The sequence below is a fragment of the Astyanax mexicanus genome, chromosome 13 (genome assembly GCF_023375975.1).
Source record: "Astyanax mexicanus isolate ESR-SI-001 chromosome 13, AstMex3_surface, whole genome shotgun sequence".
In the NCBI taxonomy this organism is placed as follows: domain Eukaryota; kingdom Metazoa; phylum Chordata; class Actinopteri; order Characiformes; family Acestrorhamphidae; genus Astyanax; species Astyanax mexicanus.
In genome coordinates this window covers 15947241-15968783 of record NC_064420.1, presented here as the reverse complement: position 1 = coordinate 15968783, position 21543 = coordinate 15947241, and the positions used below count along the sequence as shown (strand labels likewise).

Here is a 21543-nt window from a genome sequence, read left to right as displayed (position 1 = left end):
TTTACATCTCTCAGAAACCATCCCCCTTCCTACACAGCATCCACCCTCACTCACCACAGCAACCACCACCCATCCCACATCAACCATCCCCCACCACGCCTCCCCGCGAGCTTACCGTCCACAGCCATGCTGGGGATGAAGGTGTATCTCTCCGTGGTGGCTCTACTGAAGGTCCTCCATCCTCATCACACAAACACACACCCCTGTAATGTCAGACACACGCGCACGTGCCGTGCCGTGCCGTTACCTCCGCGCTCCCGCGAGCTCCTGTACGGTCCGGTCTGCGAGCGAACTGATGCGCTGTGAACCGGCGTGATTCTCCGCCTGCTCTCCGGTCATGCGCCTCTCCGCGCGCGATGAGGCTGAAGCACACTCCGCGCGCGGAACCCCTTCAGTGACTCCTAACTCCTCCCCCTCACCCGGCCCCTCCCCCTCTCTCAGTGCCTACTGCCCCGGTGTGGACCCTTCTACACTGACTGCTCCAGCGGAGCATCACTGACACTGTGTGTGTGTGTGTGTGTGTGTGTGTGTGTGTGTGTGTGTGTGTGTGTGCCATTGTTTGTAACGTCATTAACCGTATTTGAAACACGTGGATGCTAGTTTCTGTGATATAAGCTGTGTTTAGAATGGTTTACTCATGTGGCAAATATAGCAAATGCAACATAGTAAATAGTGACATTTAACATAGCAAATGTCACTATTTACTATGTACAGTGGCAGATTAAGCTGATCGGGCCCCTTTAGGCTACACATCACCCCCTCCCCCCATCCCAAACACTTCTTAATCTCACTTAATCACCACAATATTCTGTCATAATTCAAATCATGTCATTATTTTTTTTTACCCATATCTCAGGGTAGCTTTAATGACTTTAAATCAGACTATTTTAATGTGAATTTAAGTGAGAGCATTAATAAAGAATATAAATGCTAATATAGCTGCATATTCTACCTTCAGCAACCTGGAATTGTGCCATCAGCTGTGTGTGTGTGTGTGTGTGTGTGTGTGTGTGTGCGCGCGCGCTCGCACATGCATGAGAGGGGGAGAGCGCCAGCGTCGGAGAGATATGTAAATGATTACAGGTGTGGTCTGTAAGGATAATGAAAAAAATAAATAAATAAAAAGCTTCTCTGGTGAGCTTTTGTTTACATCCCTTTCTCCTTATTAGGGCATTTTTTTCCTGGCCATGTCCCAATTCTCTAGCCTGGGCAGTGGTATTGTATTGGATCAGGACACTGACGACACGTGTTCGATCCCATGTGAGGAGCGGTGTTTATATTTATTTATTTTTTCCTTTCTTCTAGAGAAATCAACTGTTTTGCAGTTGGGTTCAACAACCCTCTGGGCAGGAGAGCTACTAGTCTGTACCACTCAATCCCATTACACTTCATTTTCCAAAAGAGATTTTTTTTGTGTGTGGCCCGCCAGTAATGGCTTGGAAAATATCTGGCCCTTGGCCAAACTTAATTGCTGACCCCTGGTCAAAGCTGTCAGTCGGTCAGATGTTGTCAACTTCGGGCGTTTTCACACTAGCCTTTTTTTCCAGACCCAGGTGTTTTTTCCAATTGGCCTGGTGTGGAAGCCATCCAAGCCTGGGTCTGCCTGGGAACTTCACAGTGGAATGTTATTCACGTGTGAAACAAACCAGTGATAATAAGCTCCTCTCACAAATAAGCCCAGAAACGGTCCAGGATATGCACTCATTTATTTGGGACAAATTAGACAATGCTCTTTGTTTACAGTGGTGTTGTAAAGGAGAAAACTGGACTGCTACGGTCTGGAACTGTTATATTACTGAATCCAGGATCCGGTGATGGGTTTAAGTATATTAAAGCCTCATGGATGATTGTGGAGCAACTTTCTGCCCCAACTGCTGATGTGATGATCTGGGCAGTCACCCCTAGTAGTGATACAAGGGATACAAACAGCTCAGCAATATGTGCAGGACATCCTGCTGCCAAATGTTGTCTCTCATGTTGCCTGCCATTTGTCAGCAGGATAATGATGTCTCTACCAGATTGCAACACTTCTTTTGGTGGCTCGGTTGCCAGATTTATCAACATTTAAAGGAGAACTACAGTGTAAAATGGACTTTGGGTGTATTAAAACGTAATAAAAAGTACTTACCTTTGTTGAATAGCTCACCCCTGCTCTCCTGCAGCTTTCTGAGATGCAGTTTTTTGTGCACTTTGCCCAAACAGGCTTTTGAATGAGTGATATGGGGCATATTTGCCTCTGCAGATAAATCGCTTTTTCCACTGTTATCCAGACTCAAAGTAGCTCTGCACTTTATTGGTAGAATCTGGAGAGCTCTGATATTTAAAATTAGGCATTTTTAACATTAAAACTGCACAAGAAGCTTATTAAAAGCCAATGTTTACATCCCATAGTGAAGGTAAATCTTTGGGCGCCGCCATCTTAAATTTAAGTCACAATAAGTCAACTGTTGAGCACAAATAGTAAAACATTTTGAGCAATGTCTATGTAATTTGTTGTTGGTTCTTTGCATTGCAATATTGACAATAACCAGATATTTTCAGCAACAGCTGAAATTCAATGTCACATCTGGTGCTGTAGGCGCTTCTGTTCTTCTCTCACTGCAGCCTAACAACCACACTACCCAGAACGCACCACACGCTGACATCACGCACACACCTACTCACGTGACACCTCACCTGCTTCCGCCAGGTGAGTATTGATTACCCCATGGTATTTAAGGACGCTTCACGAATTCTCTGGTGCCGTGTATTGCCTGGTTTCTACCACTTTCCAAAGCGTTACCCTACTGTGTATGTTTTTCTGTGTATGACCTTGCTTTTGTTTTTCTCGACACCGATTTTTGGATTATTTCTGATTGTGGATTTTTCTGTGTATGACCTGAACTTTTCCCGTTTTTCGATTATTGGATTATCTCTGATGCTGGCTTCCTCGTGTTTGAACTATGGACTGTTTTCCACTTATTGTTATGGTTTTTCCTATGTGGCTTCTGTTTACCGGTGCTCTTGATTGTTTCTGTTCGACTACCCATTCAACTCAATAAACAACCAATTTTACTGTATCCGCGAGTGTCTGTGTTCTGTGCACATCATGACATTCAAGCATTTCCAATTAATTCATTTTGCAATCTGCTCAACTATCCTACCTATTCGTTCAAGCTCGACAGTTGACTTATTGTGACTTAAATTTAAGGCGGCAACGCTCTGAGATTTATCTACACTATAGGATGTAAAAAATATAGGATGTTTTTTTTATAAACTTATTGTGCAGTTTTAAAGTGATACACTGATTGGTTTATTTCACGTCACGTCAATAGTTCATGCCTTTTGCACATTTCGAGCTGCTCAAGGTGTATTTTTTGTGCCTTTACGAAACCAGTCTGTGAAGGTTACACCACTGGGTCAGAACCAGTGGCGTACTTAGGCTGATCTAAGTATGATAGTAAAAATCATGCTGACAACCTTTTCTACTGGAAGCACAGAAGGGTACCAATAGGTGGGCACTCATTAACACAGATTATCAACATTTTCTGATCTAGAGGGCATTTTATTATAATTTATGGCAAGAAGGGGCACTTTAGCAGATACATATTTTCTTCCAGAAGGGCAGCCAAAAGGACATTGGCCATTTTTGCCACTCTAGCGGGCACATTAGTCATGCTCTTTTTTAAACTATGAGGATACTTTCAAAGTTCTTGATTTTTTTTTTGGATTCACAATACATTTTTGTATGTAATTTTGAGATTATGTGGCAAAAAAGGAAAAAATAAATTCATGATTTCTGAAACTGTGGGGAGATGGAGTACAAATTATGGGATTTTAGCATTAAATAGACAAATTAATAGAATAATTAAATAATAAATCAGAGTACATTAAATTCATAAAGATCAACATTTTCATGCATCACATTTTATTTGATTGTTCTGAATGTGAAGTATCTTCCCCAGACAGGCTCTGTCTGAGCTGTCAAATCCTGCGAAAACTCCCCCCCTAATATTCTTCTAAAGCTGGAAGAACAGGATCAGTCACGGCGCTGGTGGTCAGCTGGATGGACAACAGTGTTCTTCTGTGTTTAATGGAAAGACTGCGTGTGTCCAAAATGGCGGCTAATCCGGGCTCCAATAACAGAGCGTGAACTGCATCTCATAACAGACGCCTAATTAAAGCTCGATCCGGACATGTCCTCGGCCCATGCCAAGATCGGGTGTTGCCTGGGAGACCTGAGAATACAAAAGAATAAAGTTTGCTGATTGGACGTATCCAGGCCCATTGATTGTAGGAACTGAGAACCGGCTGGAGAGAACTGGAGGACACTCTGAGGAAGCATCCAGATCCTCAACAAGTCTGTTAACTGGGAAAAACATATTTGAGCAATCAACAGTCTCTCACTAAGAGGTACACTACTCAAAAAGTAATGTATTTTTGGACTATAAGGCACACGTAAAATTCAAAAATTTTCCCAAAAAATAGACAGTGTGTCTTATAATCCGGTGCGTCTTATGTATAAATTTTACCAGTCAGGTCTTAAGGAGCAGTAAAGCCACTCCACACAAGTACAGCATTAGAGGGGTGAGTTTTCAGTTAGGTTTCTCCAGAACTTAGGCTGGGTGCTGCAGCATTAGTAGTAGTCGCTAACAGAAGCGCTAGCTATTTCGCCGTTCAGAGGCTAGTATATTGGACTGTAGTCTAACACAGTGTTTCTCAACCTTTTTTCTATCACGTCACCCTTTAAATATATGCGAGATGTCAAGGCACCCCAGTTTACGGGGGGGGGTGCTGGCGCAGTACTTCAGGTGAGAACGGGGGGTGTTGCTGGCGGAATATGAAATAAAATAGCGCGTCACAATTAGCGCGATTAGTGCTGCCTGTGATTTGGGACACACCCCGACACGAGCTGACTCTGGAAATGAAATATGCACGTGAGGCGCAATATTTTGACGGCACCCCCGATGAAGCCAGACGGCACCCCAGGGTGCCGCGGCACCCTGGTTGAGAAACAATGGTCTACCAGATAGCACCCTGGGTTACCAAAACACTCATGATTCCTCAGTCAAGTGCTATCAGGTAGCATTTTCATCCCGCAAACACTGAAATTAGCGGCTAATGCTTATGCTGCTGCACCCAGCCTTAGTGAAACTTCACTGAAAACTCACCCTTAGGCAAAATATTGGCAATATAAGCTTACTGTAAATAAACTGAAGCACTTTACTCACCCACAGGTCTTTGTCATTCCGCTCACACACAGGTCCACAGACTCTGTCTTATGCAAACGAGCCCCTGCTTCATTGGCCGCTGGGTCTGTGCATTCAGACTGGAATCTTCTCTCTGTTTATCTGTCACTTTCATTTCAGAGAACACAGCATGGCCCAGTATTCTCTCTCTCTCGTTCTCTCTCTCGCTCTCTCTCTCTTTCTCAGGCCCTCACCCCCACTCTCTCTCTCCTGCTCTACCAGCGTGGCTGAAGATGGAGGTCACATCTACTGGCTGCTCGATGCCCAGATAAGAGGAGATGGTTCCTCTGTGCCAGACTGAAAATCTTCTCTCCACACACAGTCATGGCACCTGCTGCTATTAGCGAGCCGACAGCCTGCTGATAGATGCCCCCTCAGCTCCTGCCCAAGGCTGGTACTGGATCACTCAGCGTTATCTTAGCCTTCTGCTGCTTCCACAAGTTCAGATAAGTCAAAGATTTATTCAGTGACTGTCAGTGAGTGGCACTGCCCTAAAGAAGAGTTTTTACAAGAGTTTAGAGTGTTTTTACACCTAAAAAGTTTGAACCAGACTCTGTTTGTTGCATTTTAAGGCCCTATCCCACCTTGTACAAGGTGCATCTCAATGCTCATGGCTATCTTACACTTCGCCCACAGTGTATTTTCATGCCTTGCACCTGCGTTTAACTAACGAAATCAGTTTCTGAATCAGTTTCTCTGATTTTGCTATTTATAGGTATATATTTGAGTAAAATGAACATTGTTGCTTTATTTTATAAACTACAAACAACATTTCTCACAAATTCCAAATAAAAATATTGTCATTTAGAACATTTATTAGCAGAAAATGAGAAATGGCTAAAATAACTAAAAAGAAGCAGAGCTTTCAGACCTTAAATAATGCAAAGAAAAGAAGTTCATAATTATAAAGTTTTAAGAGTTCAGCAATCAGTATTTGATGGAATAACCCTGGTTTTTAATCACAGTTTTCATGCATCTTGGCATGTTCTCCTCCACCAGTCTTACACACTGATTTTGGATAATATTATGCCACTCCTGTTACAAACATTCAAGCAGTTCAGTTTAGTTTGATGGCTTGTGATCATCAATCATCCTTGATTATATTCCAGAGGTTTTCAATGTTGTAAAATCAAAGAAACTCATAATTTTGAAGTGGTCTCTCTTTTTTACTCTTTTTTCTACACCGATGGATATGGTGGTCTGGAAGTGTGTTCAATACTGCCAAATTGTTATCTTGGCAACAGAAAACACAGGCTGACTGTAAAAAACCTAGACAACAGTCATATGTCAGATGTGCATTGCTATCTTGGCAATCTTTGCACCGTTCTGTTTTGCAAACCTAATTTGGAACCTTTCGCCATGTTTCCACCAACAAAAAGTAAGTTCCAGAACCAGGAACCTTCGTTTGCAGCGGGAACCGAAGAATTCTGGGTTCTTTAGCGTGAACCATATTCTCCACCGCTATGCAATGCCCTCTGGTGATCACGTATAATGTGACATTTTGAAGGGTTCACTAAAACTGGTGGAAACACGGGCTGGTTCACTGAAAAGCACCACAGTTCTTATAACCCATAACAAAACTGGTTCAAGAACCAAAGTTCTTTTGGTGGAAAAGCATTCTGATTGGTTTGTAGAATCTTGTCAGTTTGATGAGTTTCCTTTCCAAGTGTTGTGCCAAATTCTGCCTCCCTGCCAGAATCTGTGAGCACATGCCCGTTCCGCAGCAGAATAAGCGTAACAGAATTCCCTCGGACTTGTTTTATTTCTGTTTATAAATAATAGTTAATCTACAGTTACAGTAGATACAGAAATCACCAGCATAATCTATTGTACCTATACTGCTGTGTGACACACCTGCATGCCAATCAGATTTTAGCACAACACCACTTCTTTTTCTTTTTCTTCTTCTTCTTCTTCTTTTTTTTTTCTTCTATATTTTAATGGTTGATGGTAGACTGTCTTAAGTTTCTGTAATTAGTCTGAATGTTCTAAAAATGATTCAGTAGATCTTTTTTAGAAAGTACACTGAAAATGTTAAAATAAATGGGACAGTCAATAGTCAGGATCACTATGATTTATTGATTGAGGGAGTTTATACGAACAGGGATTGGGTATTGGCATTCCAAACTGGAGAGGAATTTGGACAAAATTAGAAACGAATATTGCTATACACTGTAAAAAAAACCCCACAAAATTTAAAGTTAGAAAATAAATACACTGTTAAAAAATGTTTGTCAACAGGAGCTTGCAGAAAAGCTGTAAAATATTTTTTCTACATTTATTCTTTGCATATTTATTGCCGTTATAAACTATATTTTATAGTGATATCTTTGTATAACAACAGAAATGTTGTATTTCATGGTTAGTTTTGCTGTTCTAAAGTTAATTACTTAAAAGAAAATATTTCCGTATTTTTTACTTTACAGAAAAAAACTTTATGTGAAGTTGTAAAAGTTGATTATATTTTATATTTTTAAAAAAGCATATTCAAAAATATGTATAAAATGTATTTATATATATATATATATATATATATATATATATATATATAGGTGCATCTTAGGAAATTGGAAAATCATTAAAAAAACTTAATTTGTTTCAGTAATTAGGTTCAAAATGTGAATCTGATGCAGTTGCAAGAAAAAGTATGTGAACCCTTTGGGATTACTTGGATTTCTGCATAAATTGGTCATTAAATGTGTTCTGATCTTCATCTCAATCACCACAATAGACAAACACAGTCTGCTTAAAGTAATACTACACCACACTAATTATATATGCGCTTGGGAATGCCCTGTATTGTAAGTTGTGAGGTGTTATCTTGTGAGTAAGACTAAACACTGGCACCATGGTCATTGGAAAGCCCTGTGAATCATGGGAGTTTGAGGAAGGCCTTATAGTGGAAGCAAATAGATAAAACATTCTATTCATAAACATGTGCAGAAATTTACCGTTCCTCGTTCCACAGTGTCACATATTGTATGTACTAGGAGTACATTATATAAGGTATTACCCCTCACAGTGGACAGAGAGTGCAGTGTGTGGTAATGATGGTGACTGGTGGTACCTGTCTATAACTGTTCATGTGAACTGACAAGCAACTCATCCACGTTTAATGCAGGAGACTCAACACACACACACACACACACATCCCACAGCTCAGTGCAGCATTCTTTAGCTTCCATGGAACATGGCAAAATGGCATACATACGTTATGTATCTGTTAGGTTGTTTAAGTACAGAAAAGCAACCATAATATCTCAGTAACATTCATAATCCTGCTACTATTGTCTCAAATCTGTCAGTCTTCTTGCTGAGGCCTACGCAGAGCCATCATCGAGCTGAACCTGTCAAACCCGTCTGATTAAAGCCCAACAAAAGCCCCCCTCAGTCAATAATCTCATTAAACTGCTTCCCTTTTCTCCCAGAGCGAGGTTATCCTCAGACAGACACAAGGAAGATGGAATAAGAAATGAAATATGCTTCAACTGTTCAGATCAATACCTCTCAGTTCAGTTCAAGAACTGATGCTCCACTGAGCGTAATGTGCCATGCTGGGTCTGGGTGGGCAGATGGCGCTCTCTCTCCCCTCATCACCCCCATCACTCCCATCAAGATGCTGGCCAGCACACGCACTGATTAGCTGTAGCTGGAAAAAGAGGTAGTCTAAAGTCTGAACTCACATGTATCAGAGGAGGCATGCGCTGGTCCTCACATTCCTTGTCAGGAGTCAAGATCACTGTGATCAAGTCATAGGGGGAATTTATATAAACAGGGATTGGGTATTGGTCTTCCAAACTGTAAAGAAATTTAGGGAAAAATTAGAAACTAATATTGTTATACACTGTAAAAAAAGAAATCCAAACAAAATGTAAAACTACAGAAATATTGTGCAAATTTACAAAATATATATTTTTTGCTGTTCTGATGTAAATGGCTTTTTAAAAAGAAAAAACATGTCTACATTTTTACATGTTAAATGCTGCGAAAAAGTTTATGTGGAGTTGTAGAAGTTTTTAAAAGTTTATATTTTATTGTTTATTTAGTTCACACAGTGTAGAATAGGTAAAGCAGTTGTATATTATTTTTCTCTAAAAATATGTATAAAATTTATTTATATATATAGGTGCATCTCGAAAAAATGACAATATCATTTGAAAAGTTACTTTATCTTAGTAATTTAGTTTAAAATGTGTAATTCATATATTATATAGCTGTATTAAACACAGAGTGATCGATTTTAAGAGTTTATGTCTTTTATTGTTGACGATTATGACTTACAGTCAATGAAAACCCAAAAATGAGTATCAATTGGTACTTTTGGCAGTGTGGGCAGTGTGCCAAGTCCTGCTGGAAAATGAAATCTGCATCTCTACAAAAGTTGTCAGCAGAGGTTAGCATATATATGTTTCACATTTTTAACTGAATTACTGAAATAAAATAACTTTTCAATGATATTATAATTTTTCAATAATTAGAATTTTGTTGTTTTTTTTGCAATATTAAGCAAAATAAACACACACTGGTTTATAACTGCTGAGTTTAGAAGGTAGGTTACTTTTTAGTTATGCTGATATATGAATTAAATCCCTCTCACCTGCACACACACAGCTGCTGACATGTTTTCTTGTCGAAGGTGGACTGTGGAGCTACACTTTTTTTTAATTTCCTCCATTATAGCATTTAAAAACACAGCTCTGGAAAAAAATAAGAGACCACCTGAAAATTATGAGTTTCTTTGATTTTACCAAATGAAAAAACATTTTGGAATATAATCAAGAGGAAGATAGATGATACAAGCTATGAAACCAAGCTGAACTGCTTGTGCTTGGATTTTTGCACCAGGAGTGGTATAAAGTTATCCAAAAGCAGTGTGTAAGACTGGTGGAGGAGAACATGTCAAGATGCAAGAAACCTGTAACTTAGAAGCAGGATTAGTCCACCAAATATTGATTTCTAAACTCTTTAAACTTTATGAATATGAACTGAAAGCCCTGCATTTCTAATTTTCTGCAAATAAATGCTCAAAATAACAATTTTTATTGGGAATGTGGGAGAAATGAAGAGAAAACTGATTCAAAAACTAAAGTGGTTTCTTTATTTTTAGGTGATTAATCGTGATAAACCAAAGAATTCTGTTGTGATTAATCAGATATTTAAAAAAAAATTGGTTGACACCACTAATTAATGTAAATATAATGTAAAATATGATTGATTCACTCTTTCTATGATGTTTTTCAGTAACAGATTCAGCGTGGGATGAAAGTTGAGGAACACTGCAGTAATTCTTCAGGCCCAGGGTCAGCGCTGTCTCTTTCCCAGGTTTCTCTGCAGAGCCAAAGACAGCTTGTCATTTTGTTGGCACAGTCGCACTCTGCCCAAGGCTGCACCACTGTTACAACAATGTCAGCAGTGTTTTACTGCGGCCACTGGAGCTCCAGCTTATCAGACTGACCACCGCAAAAGAGCGGTCAGTGTGATGCTCACTGGAGGCCTGTGCTGTGCTGTGTTGTATAACAGCAGTCTGTTCAGATTTATCCATATTTCAATCTTCTTACAAAGCAGCTATTATAGGAAAAAAAATCTGCTCTGATCTAACAGTATTGCACCACTTCTATTTTATATGTCAATAAATTCCATATACAGTGGCATGAAAAAGTATTCCCCCCTACAGATTTCTATTGTTTTTTTTTGTCATACTTAATTTTTTTCCAATTATCAAACAAACTTTAATATCAGACCAAGACAACCTGAGTAAATATAAAAATGACTTTTTAAATGTTAATTTTATTTATTAAAGAAAAAAAAATATCCAAGCCAATTCAGTTCTGTGTGAAAAAGTGTTTCCCCCATAAATCTAATTACTTGATTGTTCCATTCTTGGCAAAAACCAACTGCAATCAAGCTACTCTTCTTTACAGAATTGTTTTGATTCAGCCACACTGGAGGGTTTTCCAGCACAAAGGTGTTTAAGATCATCAACAGCATCTCAAACAGACTATGACTAGGCCACTCCAAAACCTTTATTTATTTATTGTTTTAAGCCATACAGAGATGGACTTGTTTCTGTGCTTTGGGTCATTGTCCTGCTGCAGAACCCAAGTACACCTGAGCTAGAGGTCATGAACAGATTGGAAGGTCATTCTCCTTCAGGATTTTCTGGTAAACAGCAGAATTCCTGGTTCCATCTGTTACAGCTAGTTATCCAAACCCTGAAGCAGCAAAGCAGCCCCAGACCATAATACTACCACCACCATGTTTTACATTCAGTATGATGTTCTTTTTCTGAAATTATGTGTTAGTTTTACACCTGATATAACAGGACACACCTTCCAAAAAGTTCCACTATTGTCACATCAGTGATTGGCGACCATCAAGATGTTTGTTGGTAAATGTGAGATGGGCCATTGTTTTCCTTTTCGGTCAGCAGTGTTTTTTATCTTGGAACTCATTTTCAACCAGTCTCTTTCTTATTACTGTATTAAATTATTAACACTGAGACAAGTAAGACCTGCGGTTCTTTAGATGTTGTTTTGGGTCTGTCTTTTGGGACCTCCTGGATGAGTTGTCCATGCCCTTTTGGAATAATTTCAGTAGGCTGGTCACTCCTGGGAAGGTTCACCAGTGTTCCATGTTTTCTTCATTTGTAAAAATAATTGCTCTTACTGTGGTCTGCTGGAGTCCCAAAGCCTTAGAAATGACTCTGTAACCTTTTCCAGACTGATAGATGATCAATGACTTTGTTTTCTCATCTGTTTTTGAATTTCTTTATATCGGGGCATGATGTGTTGCTTTTTGAGATCTTTTATCTGCTTCATGTTGTCAGTCAGGTTCTATTTAAATGATTTCTTGATTCTACGGGTCTGACAGTAATCAGGCTTGGTTGTAGTTAGTAAAATTAAACTTAGCTTTTCAAAAAAGTGTGATCAATCACAGTTTTTAACACTTTTGCGTGAAGGGCTAGATTGGTTTGGATAGTTTTTTCCTTTAATGAACGAAATCCTTATTTTATATATATTTGGGTTATATTTGTCTGATATTAAAGTTTAACTAAATTAAGGCACTCAATTTCAGAAAGCAGCAAGTTTGCTAAACTTTAACACTCCACTGCTATCACATTGTTTCGGCAGGGTCGCCTACAGGTTCTTGAAGGTTTTCCTAATTCTTTGGGTTGTGATTTCACCCTAAACACTCAAAAAACAAGGGAGAGGGGTACAAATTTTAAAATATAGTGCTGTAAGAAAAATGGTAACATGAAAAAATGTGAAATGGTTTAGGATTCCAACTTATTTTGGAACGTGTTTCACTATGGAGAGGAATAAGTGCCAAATTAAAAAAGCAAACACTAGTGTGGAAAAAATTAAATGCAATCCAAAAAATGCATTGCTTTTCCACTCTAACAAGCAGAATAAGTGCCAAATTGAAGTGCAAAACTACTGTTACATTACATTTCACTGCACTTGATCTCTTTATTGAAAAACACTACACACTCATTTGCCTTTTCAAAACTAAACGTGCCAGATTTCAATAAAATACACCTTGAAAATGTAATCAAAGCTCTAAGCACAGCTGTATTGTTTTTCACAATAAGGTACTTTTTTTTATACTCATGAGATTGCTTTTAAACACGGATGTTCGGAAATAGCTCCAAAAACTAATAGCTCCAGTGCACTGCTTTAATGTCACCAAATCTCTGAACAGAAAAACAGTGTGTGTGGATTTGTATTTAAAAAAAGGGAAAAAAAGACTCTGAATTTATTTCAGAATTGCACTTAAAATGCAATCACCTCAACTGCACTGTATTCCACTATGTGGCGCTGCAAACGTGTAAAGCAAATCACACTGCACAGCGATTGCATTCCTTCTGGGAGCAGCGCTGTAATTGTGCCAAAATGTCAAACACTGTCCAATCAGTCTTATTTTACCACAGTTAGGTCCGACCCTGCAATGTGATTGGCTGAGAGGCGTTTTATGAATGACATTATCAGCCAATAATGCACTGCAACCAAAGCTCTCCATGTATTACTCCACCACATACAGGTAACCCCGCAATGATGCAGCGCTTACAAACCAAATATGAACCAAATGCGATGTGATTAAACACCACTGGGAGCTGCTGAATCCCATAGAGGCACAGTGCAGAAACAGTGCAGAAATACTCATTATTACATACATTATCGTAATATTAAGTTGTAATATTACCAGATCAAAATCGTAATATTACCAGATTAAAGTATTTATATTACCAGATCAAAGTCATAATATTACCAGATTAAAGTCGTTTTGGCAGATTAAAGGCCTGCTGATTTCGGCAGAGCTGTTGTGCGAATTCAGCACCCCCCGCCATAAAAAGCACCCTCACACTAGTGTTTGCTTTTTAATTTCCCACTGATTCCTCTCCATATTTCACACCTAAACTGCAGGAATGAATGAAATAAATGAGTATAAATAGTTTATACTGTCTGCAATCATGTCAATAAAAATGAAAGGAACACTGTTTTTTTTCCCCGACTTTTATTTTTTTCTCCTTTGGTTTTGTATAAAACGTTTAATAGCTGGTCATTTGTCCTGAGTACTGAGGGCGCGTGTATTATTGACCAAAGTTCTGTGCAAATGAAACTCCAATTGACTTTGTTACCGGAGCAAAACAACCGCTCTGCTGCAACTTTTCATGAAATACAGCACTAATAGCATTTGCATTTGTCCTTTTCACAAGGACATGATACATTTGTCAGACTACACATGCCCCGCCCCCCACCACCCCCAACCCCGAGTTCTCTCCCTCCCCTTCTCTTTCTCCCTAAAATTAATAATACATGGGTTCTGTCCTGCTACATGACTAAGTGTCAGAGAAAGTGTGTCTGTCATCATTTTTCTGTCTGAAGAAAAGGGTGAGGATGGTCTCACCCTCATGATGCAATACCATGGTAACAGCGGGTAATCTGTTCTGACATAAACACTGCTGCATTCACAAACCAACACAAACACAAACCATGCAAAACATATTACAACCAATTCCTGATTTTTCTACACACATTATTTATTTTATCAGTTGCACTGAGCATATAAGACTCTTTGTAGTTCTATAATTACAGACTGTAGTCCTGAATCTGTTTCTCTGCGTACTTTATTATCCTTCTTTTACCCTGTTCTTCAATAGTCAGGACTCCACAGTTCAGCTATTATTATTTGGTTGAGAGGTCATTATCAGTCTGCAGACACAGCTTGGCATGGTGGTGGTCTTGGTATGAGAGGATCAGAAACAGCAGTGCTTCTGGAGTTTTTAAACACTGTGCTGTACTGTTCACTCACTGGGCCCTATCGTTCACCCTGCGCAAGGCGAGGCACGATGCGTGTTGCCATTGGCATAGGAACCGGGGGAAGGGGGGTGTGTGGGATGTGTACCACTCAATATCAGAAACTGGTGCTTTTTTATACCCCCACCAAAAATGATACCTCAGAAAAAGCAAAAATAAACTTTTATATTGAAAGCATGCCGAATTCAGCAGCCCCACCAGGAAAAGCATGGCTTCTCAGTAGAGGCTGCAGGTGACTTTTCTTTTTCCCTATTTCTTACGAGTCAAGCGTAGCTTAGATAAGTATTGTGGGTATTTCCATTTTCCAAGTAAATTTAAAGCCAAGAAGTTCAGAGTTCAGAGCAAGGCTAAAATATAATCAGTGTTGGGAGTAACGGCGTTAAAACTAATGGCGTTACTAACGCCGTTACTTTTTTTCAGTAACGAGTAATCTAACTAATTACTCGTTATGACTGTAACTATAACGGTGTTACCATTTCCGACACCCCGTTACTGCACGTTACTTTAGCCGCTCTATTAACTTTTTTTTTTGTTTTAACTTTGCTTTGCCCTGGTTAACCCCTCCTCTTTCCGGTGAACTTGAGCTTCTGGCCGCTGTGCCTGTGGTTTGGCGTGGTGAAGTGAGGCACAATTGTGACGATTTGCGTGCTTTAATCAATTCAGTGATTGCCGTGGACAGGCCAAGTTCCGAATTAAGGACGTTAAGCTCTTTTTAGCTGCTCCGGTTTTTGTGGTGCTGCTGCTTTCTCTTTTGGTGAAGCTGTTATATTATTACCATTTTAACGGTCATTAGATTGTTGTTTTTGTCCATTCTTTTGTTTTGTTTATATATACATATTTGTGTGGCTTGGTTTGTTTAATTTCATCCCCAGACGCGTTTTTCATTTTTTCCCGTTTTTTTCAGTACAAGTTTTAGTCATTTTCTTTGGTTGTGTGGAGAATTTCGTTTTTTTTTTTAATTCGTTAGATTATATTTTTGTCAACATTTTGGGTTTATTTTCGTTTGTTTTTTCTAATAAAAATAGTAAATACATAATTGATTTCCTTTTTTTTGACGGACAAAAAATAAAAGTAACGCTAATGACTTTTACTGGTAACTAGTTACTTTTATAGTGGAGTAACTCCGTTAGTAACTCAGTTACTTTTTTGGAGAAGTAACGAGTAACTATAACTAATTACTTTTTCAAAGTAACATTCCCAACACTGAATATAATATAAAACTCAGTTCAGTTAAATAAACTTAAGACGACTAAGGACCTGTAAAGTTAATCAAATATTGTCAAATATAAAGGACAGGTTGAAGTTTTGGTGAGCTGTTTCCATGATTTGAAACACAGCTTTTACTTTATCAATAAACAGAATAAAGAATACCTTCACAGCATGAACATGCAGGTTAGTTTCCTCTGCTGAGACGCACAAAGCACAGTGCACTTAAGATAAGAATGTGCCAAAGTCAGAGCACATCTGGCTTTTAAAGGGAATGACTACAGACACACTGATTGATTTATTTTAGGTTATGCCCAAAACACACCTATGAATAGTTAACAGAATTAGTACACACTTTTTGTGCGTTTTGAGCTGCACCAGGCATATTTTTTGCACCCTCGGGATACCAAAGACACAGAACATGCCCCTAAATCCAGCGGCACAAAGCGCAATTAAGTAGCGTGCTATAGGTCACTAAAATAGGGCCCTTAATCTTATTTTTTCTTAACTTTTATTTCTTATTTTTGTTCTTCTCTTAGTTCTTATTTCCTTTTTTATTTTTTTATAGTTTTGTATTATTGCTTTTTAACTTATTTTGATTATTATTATTATTTGTTTATTTATTTATTTATATTATTTTATTCATTCATTTTTTATTTTTATTGCACTATGCAAAAGTTAGTTTTAGCTTAATTTAAACTTTTTTTATTAATCTCATAATTTTTTTATCTTAATTTCTTCATTTATTCTTATTTTATGTCTATTTTTTATTTTATAAATGAAGGTTCCGAGTTAAAATAAAGTTGATTGATTGATTGATTGATTGATTGATTGATTGATTGATTGATTGATTGATTGATTGATATATAAATTAGGGCCCACTGTCCTTCACTTAATTACACACTCCTGCCTAAAGCTGCTTTATCATGTAGATAAAGTCAAGACAGAGACAGAGGCTCTGGATCTGTTGCTGCACAGTTTGTGTTCATCATCCTCTAGTCTGACTTCAGTGGTCACAGGACTCTGCTCAAAAGACGGTGCCAACAGAAAGCTGTTAGTGGAGGATTCTTCGTCCTGCAGAAACAATATAAAGGTGTTTAAAAACTCCAGCAGCACTGCTGTGTCTTATCTACCTCCCAAGGGCTGCAGTCTGTTTTACCTATAAAGGAACTACAAAATTGTCCCTTTATGCTCTGTGGAACTGAAAAAAAGAGAATGGAAGAAGGTGGTCATAATGTTATGCTTGATCAGTGTACATATAATCACCCAGAACCTGTCATCATATCTGCATCTGTACATTGAGTGCTAAACACATTTCTCAGGTTCGTCTGTATGTAATAAATGACCATTGTGTTTCTCTTACTCTCTCTCTCTCTGTCTCTGTCTCTCTCACTCAGTTCTTTGTTCCGAGTAAAACCAAAGGCAAGTGCACCATGGGAAAACATCAAAGAGAATTATTCCATCCCTGTACTCTTATACCTCCTCCAGTGGCTTAGCCCATGGGCCGGATACACATGAATTTTGCCTTATCAATCCCGGTTGATATTAAAATGCTTTTTAAATGATTGAGATTATAATAGGATTATAAAAATGCTGTCCCCACGCGACAAAAGAGAACATTTAGAGAACATGTACATTTAGAGAAGTTCACCATTAGAACCTGCTCACATTACTGTATACATCTCAGCTGCAAACAGCAGTTCTGTTAGAGCTGAATTTAAATCATATGATTTCCCAATAATAAAGCTGATTTACAAGAAAAAAAACAAGAAAAAATATACCACTGCAGTCGTGTCGTCATTTTGTAGTCTGTCTAATGTTTATGCCCATATTTGGTGTTCCATGTCCAAGCTGAATTTCTCAATGGGCAGAACGAAATGGGCTTTTCAAAAAAATAACCACTATCACGTTCTGTGCTAAATATATTATTTTAGAACTTTATTCGTTTATTGTGTGTACATTTTCCTCCTGAACAACACTTAATCCTCTGAATTACAAGATTTAAGAGTCATAATCAGAATAATGCTACATTTATGCTAATGCCACAGATCACAGAACGCAAGCAAGGCAAATTGTGTTCTATCAGGGCTCCGGCAGCCGATGGCAAGCTACTTGAACAGGATTCGAACTGGCGATCTCCTGATCGTAGTGGCAGCGCTTAGAGCGCTGGAGAACCACTTTCAAGCTACAATGCCTGAATGTTACACCTGGTCACACCCTCTCACGATCACATGTCACTGCACACAGCACCTTTATCCCTACACTGGATACCAGTATGTTACAGAATAGACTTTAAGGTACTATTACTGGTCTATAAATGTCTTAATGGTGCAGGACCAGCATATTTATCTGATCCAGCAGTATGAGCCGAGCAGAACTCTCAGATCATCAGGAACTGGTCTGTTAGAGCCGCCTAAAGTAAAAACTAAACATGGAGAGGCAGCGTTTAGCTACTACGCTGCTCTTAAATGGAACCAGTTAACAGAGAGCATTAGAAGAGCCCCAACAATAAACATGTTTAAATCCAGACTAAAAACCTAAATGTTTGATCAGGCCTTTAGCTCAGCTTAAAGCACTGCAGCTCCCACACTTTTATTCTGAAACGGCACTTTTGTATCATGTTTTATTCATGCTTTATTCTAATTTTATTTTTATTTTCAATTCCTTGTTGTTCTTTTACATGTTTTTAATTTTAGTTCTCTTTGATTTAATCATGTTTTAAATAAATCATGCTTTATTCTTATTTTTATGTTTTATGTTTTATGTTTTTATTTCCATTTTTACTGTTATTCTTTTACATGTTTTTGAATTTGACTTCTCTTTGTATTTTCTAATTTGTAAAGCACTTTGAATGACCGTTGTGTATGAGATGTGCTATATAAATAAACTTGCCTTGCCTTTAGGAAGTCAATCACCTGAATATTGATTACACCCGTCTACCTGTATATATATACACATTCTGGTATATTTTTAACAGGATGTAAAACAACTGATTTTCCCTCTTTGAATTCTATTACTATTTTACATTATTTCAATCATTTTAAACTTGCTGATAAAACACTATAATCCTAATAAACCTTACTGATTTAATTAGGAATACTACTGCATTTAATAAAAAAAATCTTAAGGACTGTTGCTTTAAATGTTCAGTCTTTATATTTCAGGCACAGAGTGCAGTGATTCTATCCATTCTGGGTTAATTTGTCATGGAACTAAATTTGTATTAGTCATGCAGGCTGTGTGTTCTTTTCCCTAGTTCTGAAGATCCGCTGGGATGAATCTGCTTTCTGAGATGTTATAAAGCAGCAGGTGCTGAAGTGCCGTCACTGTGGCACATTTTCCCAATAGCTGCTGATTTGTGGTTTGCTGGAACCAAGCAGTGCTTAGCTAAAGCCAGACTGATGAGATGATGAAGATCTAAAACTGCTAAAACAGAAATAAACACTGATAAAGAACTGACATCCAACAGTACCAAAGATACCCCGCATCCGCTTATGAAACACAGACTTCAGAATATTAATGTGCAAATTATATTCACTTAACTATAATAATGATCTAATAATGATACACACTCAATGGCCACTTTACTAAACACACATTCCTTTATTGTATACAATTATTACAGAGAAACTTAATTCCCACAGAGTTTTTTTTTCTACCCAAATTACCTGAGCCAGTTACCACTTACTAGCACTCCCCATCACTGTGACGCTTCCAACACTAGAAGGATGAGGACCAGTGTACGTCTCCAATCAGTGACGTATTCAGTGACATGAAATATGTAAAGCATGTTCACAGATATAAGCAATACACAAGTATCATACTGTATTTGCTTAAGAAAAAGATAAATCTTCTGGGCGGAATATTTTGAACGGCCATAAACTAAATATTATGGTGAAATGCCGACTGTTCCTATACTTAAAATAAAATGACAGCACAATTTAAAGTCTTTTTTTTTTTTTAAATCAAGTTGTTATCAAATTTAAACATGTCAAAATTAGATACATTAGATGGTTTTATATAGAACAAAATTTAGACTCCTATAAAATAAGAAAATCAAAGATTTAAGGTCTTAAACACTTAACAGTATTGATTAAGTTATGTTTAAAGTAATAATACTGTAAGGATTTTCCTTAATAGGATGGCAAATGCTTAGGGCACCCAAATGGCTAGCGCCGGCCCTGCTTTAATACATGTATTCAGACTCCAACTCTTTTTCGACTTTCACCAGCACTAAAAGCCAGCGTGCTTCAAGGAAAGCATCAGATCCCCAGTGGGAGTGATGAGGAGAGAGAGAGAGCGCCACCTACCCACCCAGAGAGAGCAAGATCAACTGTTCTCACTCTGTTTTATCAAGAAAACATATAATTAAATTACCTTCTAAAATAGTATCAGATACATATTTGATCTAAAACTACATATTCAATTTGTTTTAAAAAGATCGTATTTGAAAAAATCAGATCTGTGTCACATTAAAGCAAAAAAGTCGTCTTAAAGTTACACCAGCTTGGTAATGTGAACATAGTCAAAGTATGTGTGTACAGGCAACAAGAGCCATGCAATTTAATCTTACCTTATACGAATTATATACAAATCCAGTCTAGGGATACTTATGAAAGGCTGTGTTCAGACTGCTAGTTCAAATCAGATTTTTGGCTATCAGATCTAGATTATAACCAGATTGATTTTAAATAGTATGGAGAAAGAGAACCCACATGAAATTTGTATTTAAACTGGATATCTGGGGGCGCAGAGTGGTCCAGTGGGCTGAGCGCTGCCACTATGTTTAGGAGATTGCTGTTTTGAATCCCAATCATGCAGCTTGCCATAAGCTGCCAGAGCCCTGAGAGAGCACAATTTGCCTTGCTTTCTCTGGGTGGGTAGATGGCACTCTTTTCCCCTCATCAATCATTGGTTAATTTCGATCAGCACAAGGCGTCTGTGAGCTGATGTATCAGAACCGATTCGCTGCGCCTTCCTCCGAGCACACTTTGATGCTACTCAGCAATGCTTCATCAGCAGCAGTTTAAAAAGAGGAAGTGGCTGACTTCACGTGTGGGAGGAGCTAGTCTTCACCCTGCTTCTGTTGTGGCATCACTAGTGATGGGGAATATACAGCTAAATAGCAGCTGAATGGGTAGCAAAATCAGCCCAGCAAAATTAGGAAGAAAAAATGGGAGAAAATTTGAATTTAAATCTTAAACTGAATTTCAACCTGTCTTTTGTGTCACAAATAGATTGTGAAAGAAGTGAGGGTGTCCAAGTTTGGGGGTTGAGAAAGAGTTTCAAAGGTTACCAATCTTGTTACCACATCAACTCATGCTGATACCTATGTGATATCTGGATTTAAAATTCTGATTTGATCACACAAATAACATGGTGGAGAGTCATCTCAACAGATCTGATTTGAGAAACAAATCAAATTTGCCAACAGTCTGAACACAGTAACTCAAATCTGATTTTAAAAGATAAGAATTGACACTTCCACACAGCCCTGATCTCTGTCACCTTAATACAAAAAATCAGATTTGAGTCACTTCAACCTAGTAATGTAAACTTAGAAAAAGTAACCTGCTCTAGTGACTCCAATGTAACATAAATTTTTGGCCTAATACATGAATACTATATTTTTGTTAAATGTCTGTTTCGCAGTATAACAAAAAAATCTACTTTTGTAAAAAAATATATGTTTAGAGTACATTTAGACGCAGTACACCTCAGCAATGTGGTATACGTTGGTGAAACACAGCTATGCTGAGTTATAAACGAGCACGGCGGCTGAAAGTAAAGAA

At 38.2% G+C, this 21543-nt stretch overlaps 1 protein-coding gene across 1 annotated transcript in view; it reads right to left on the bottom strand.

Annotated features, from left to right (window-relative positions):
* The window catches only part of samd10b (sterile alpha motif domain containing 10b), a 122822-nt gene extending 122466 nt beyond the window's left edge, over positions 1-356 (bottom strand). The window contains exon 1 of the mRNA XM_022677537.2: positions 116-356. Within this exon, the coding sequence (XP_022533258.1) occupies positions 116-128 (13 nt within the window). The 5' untranslated portion in view covers positions 129-356. The remainder of the gene's footprint in view (positions 1-115) is intronic.
* Between the last annotated feature and the right edge of the window lie 21187 nt (positions 357-21543).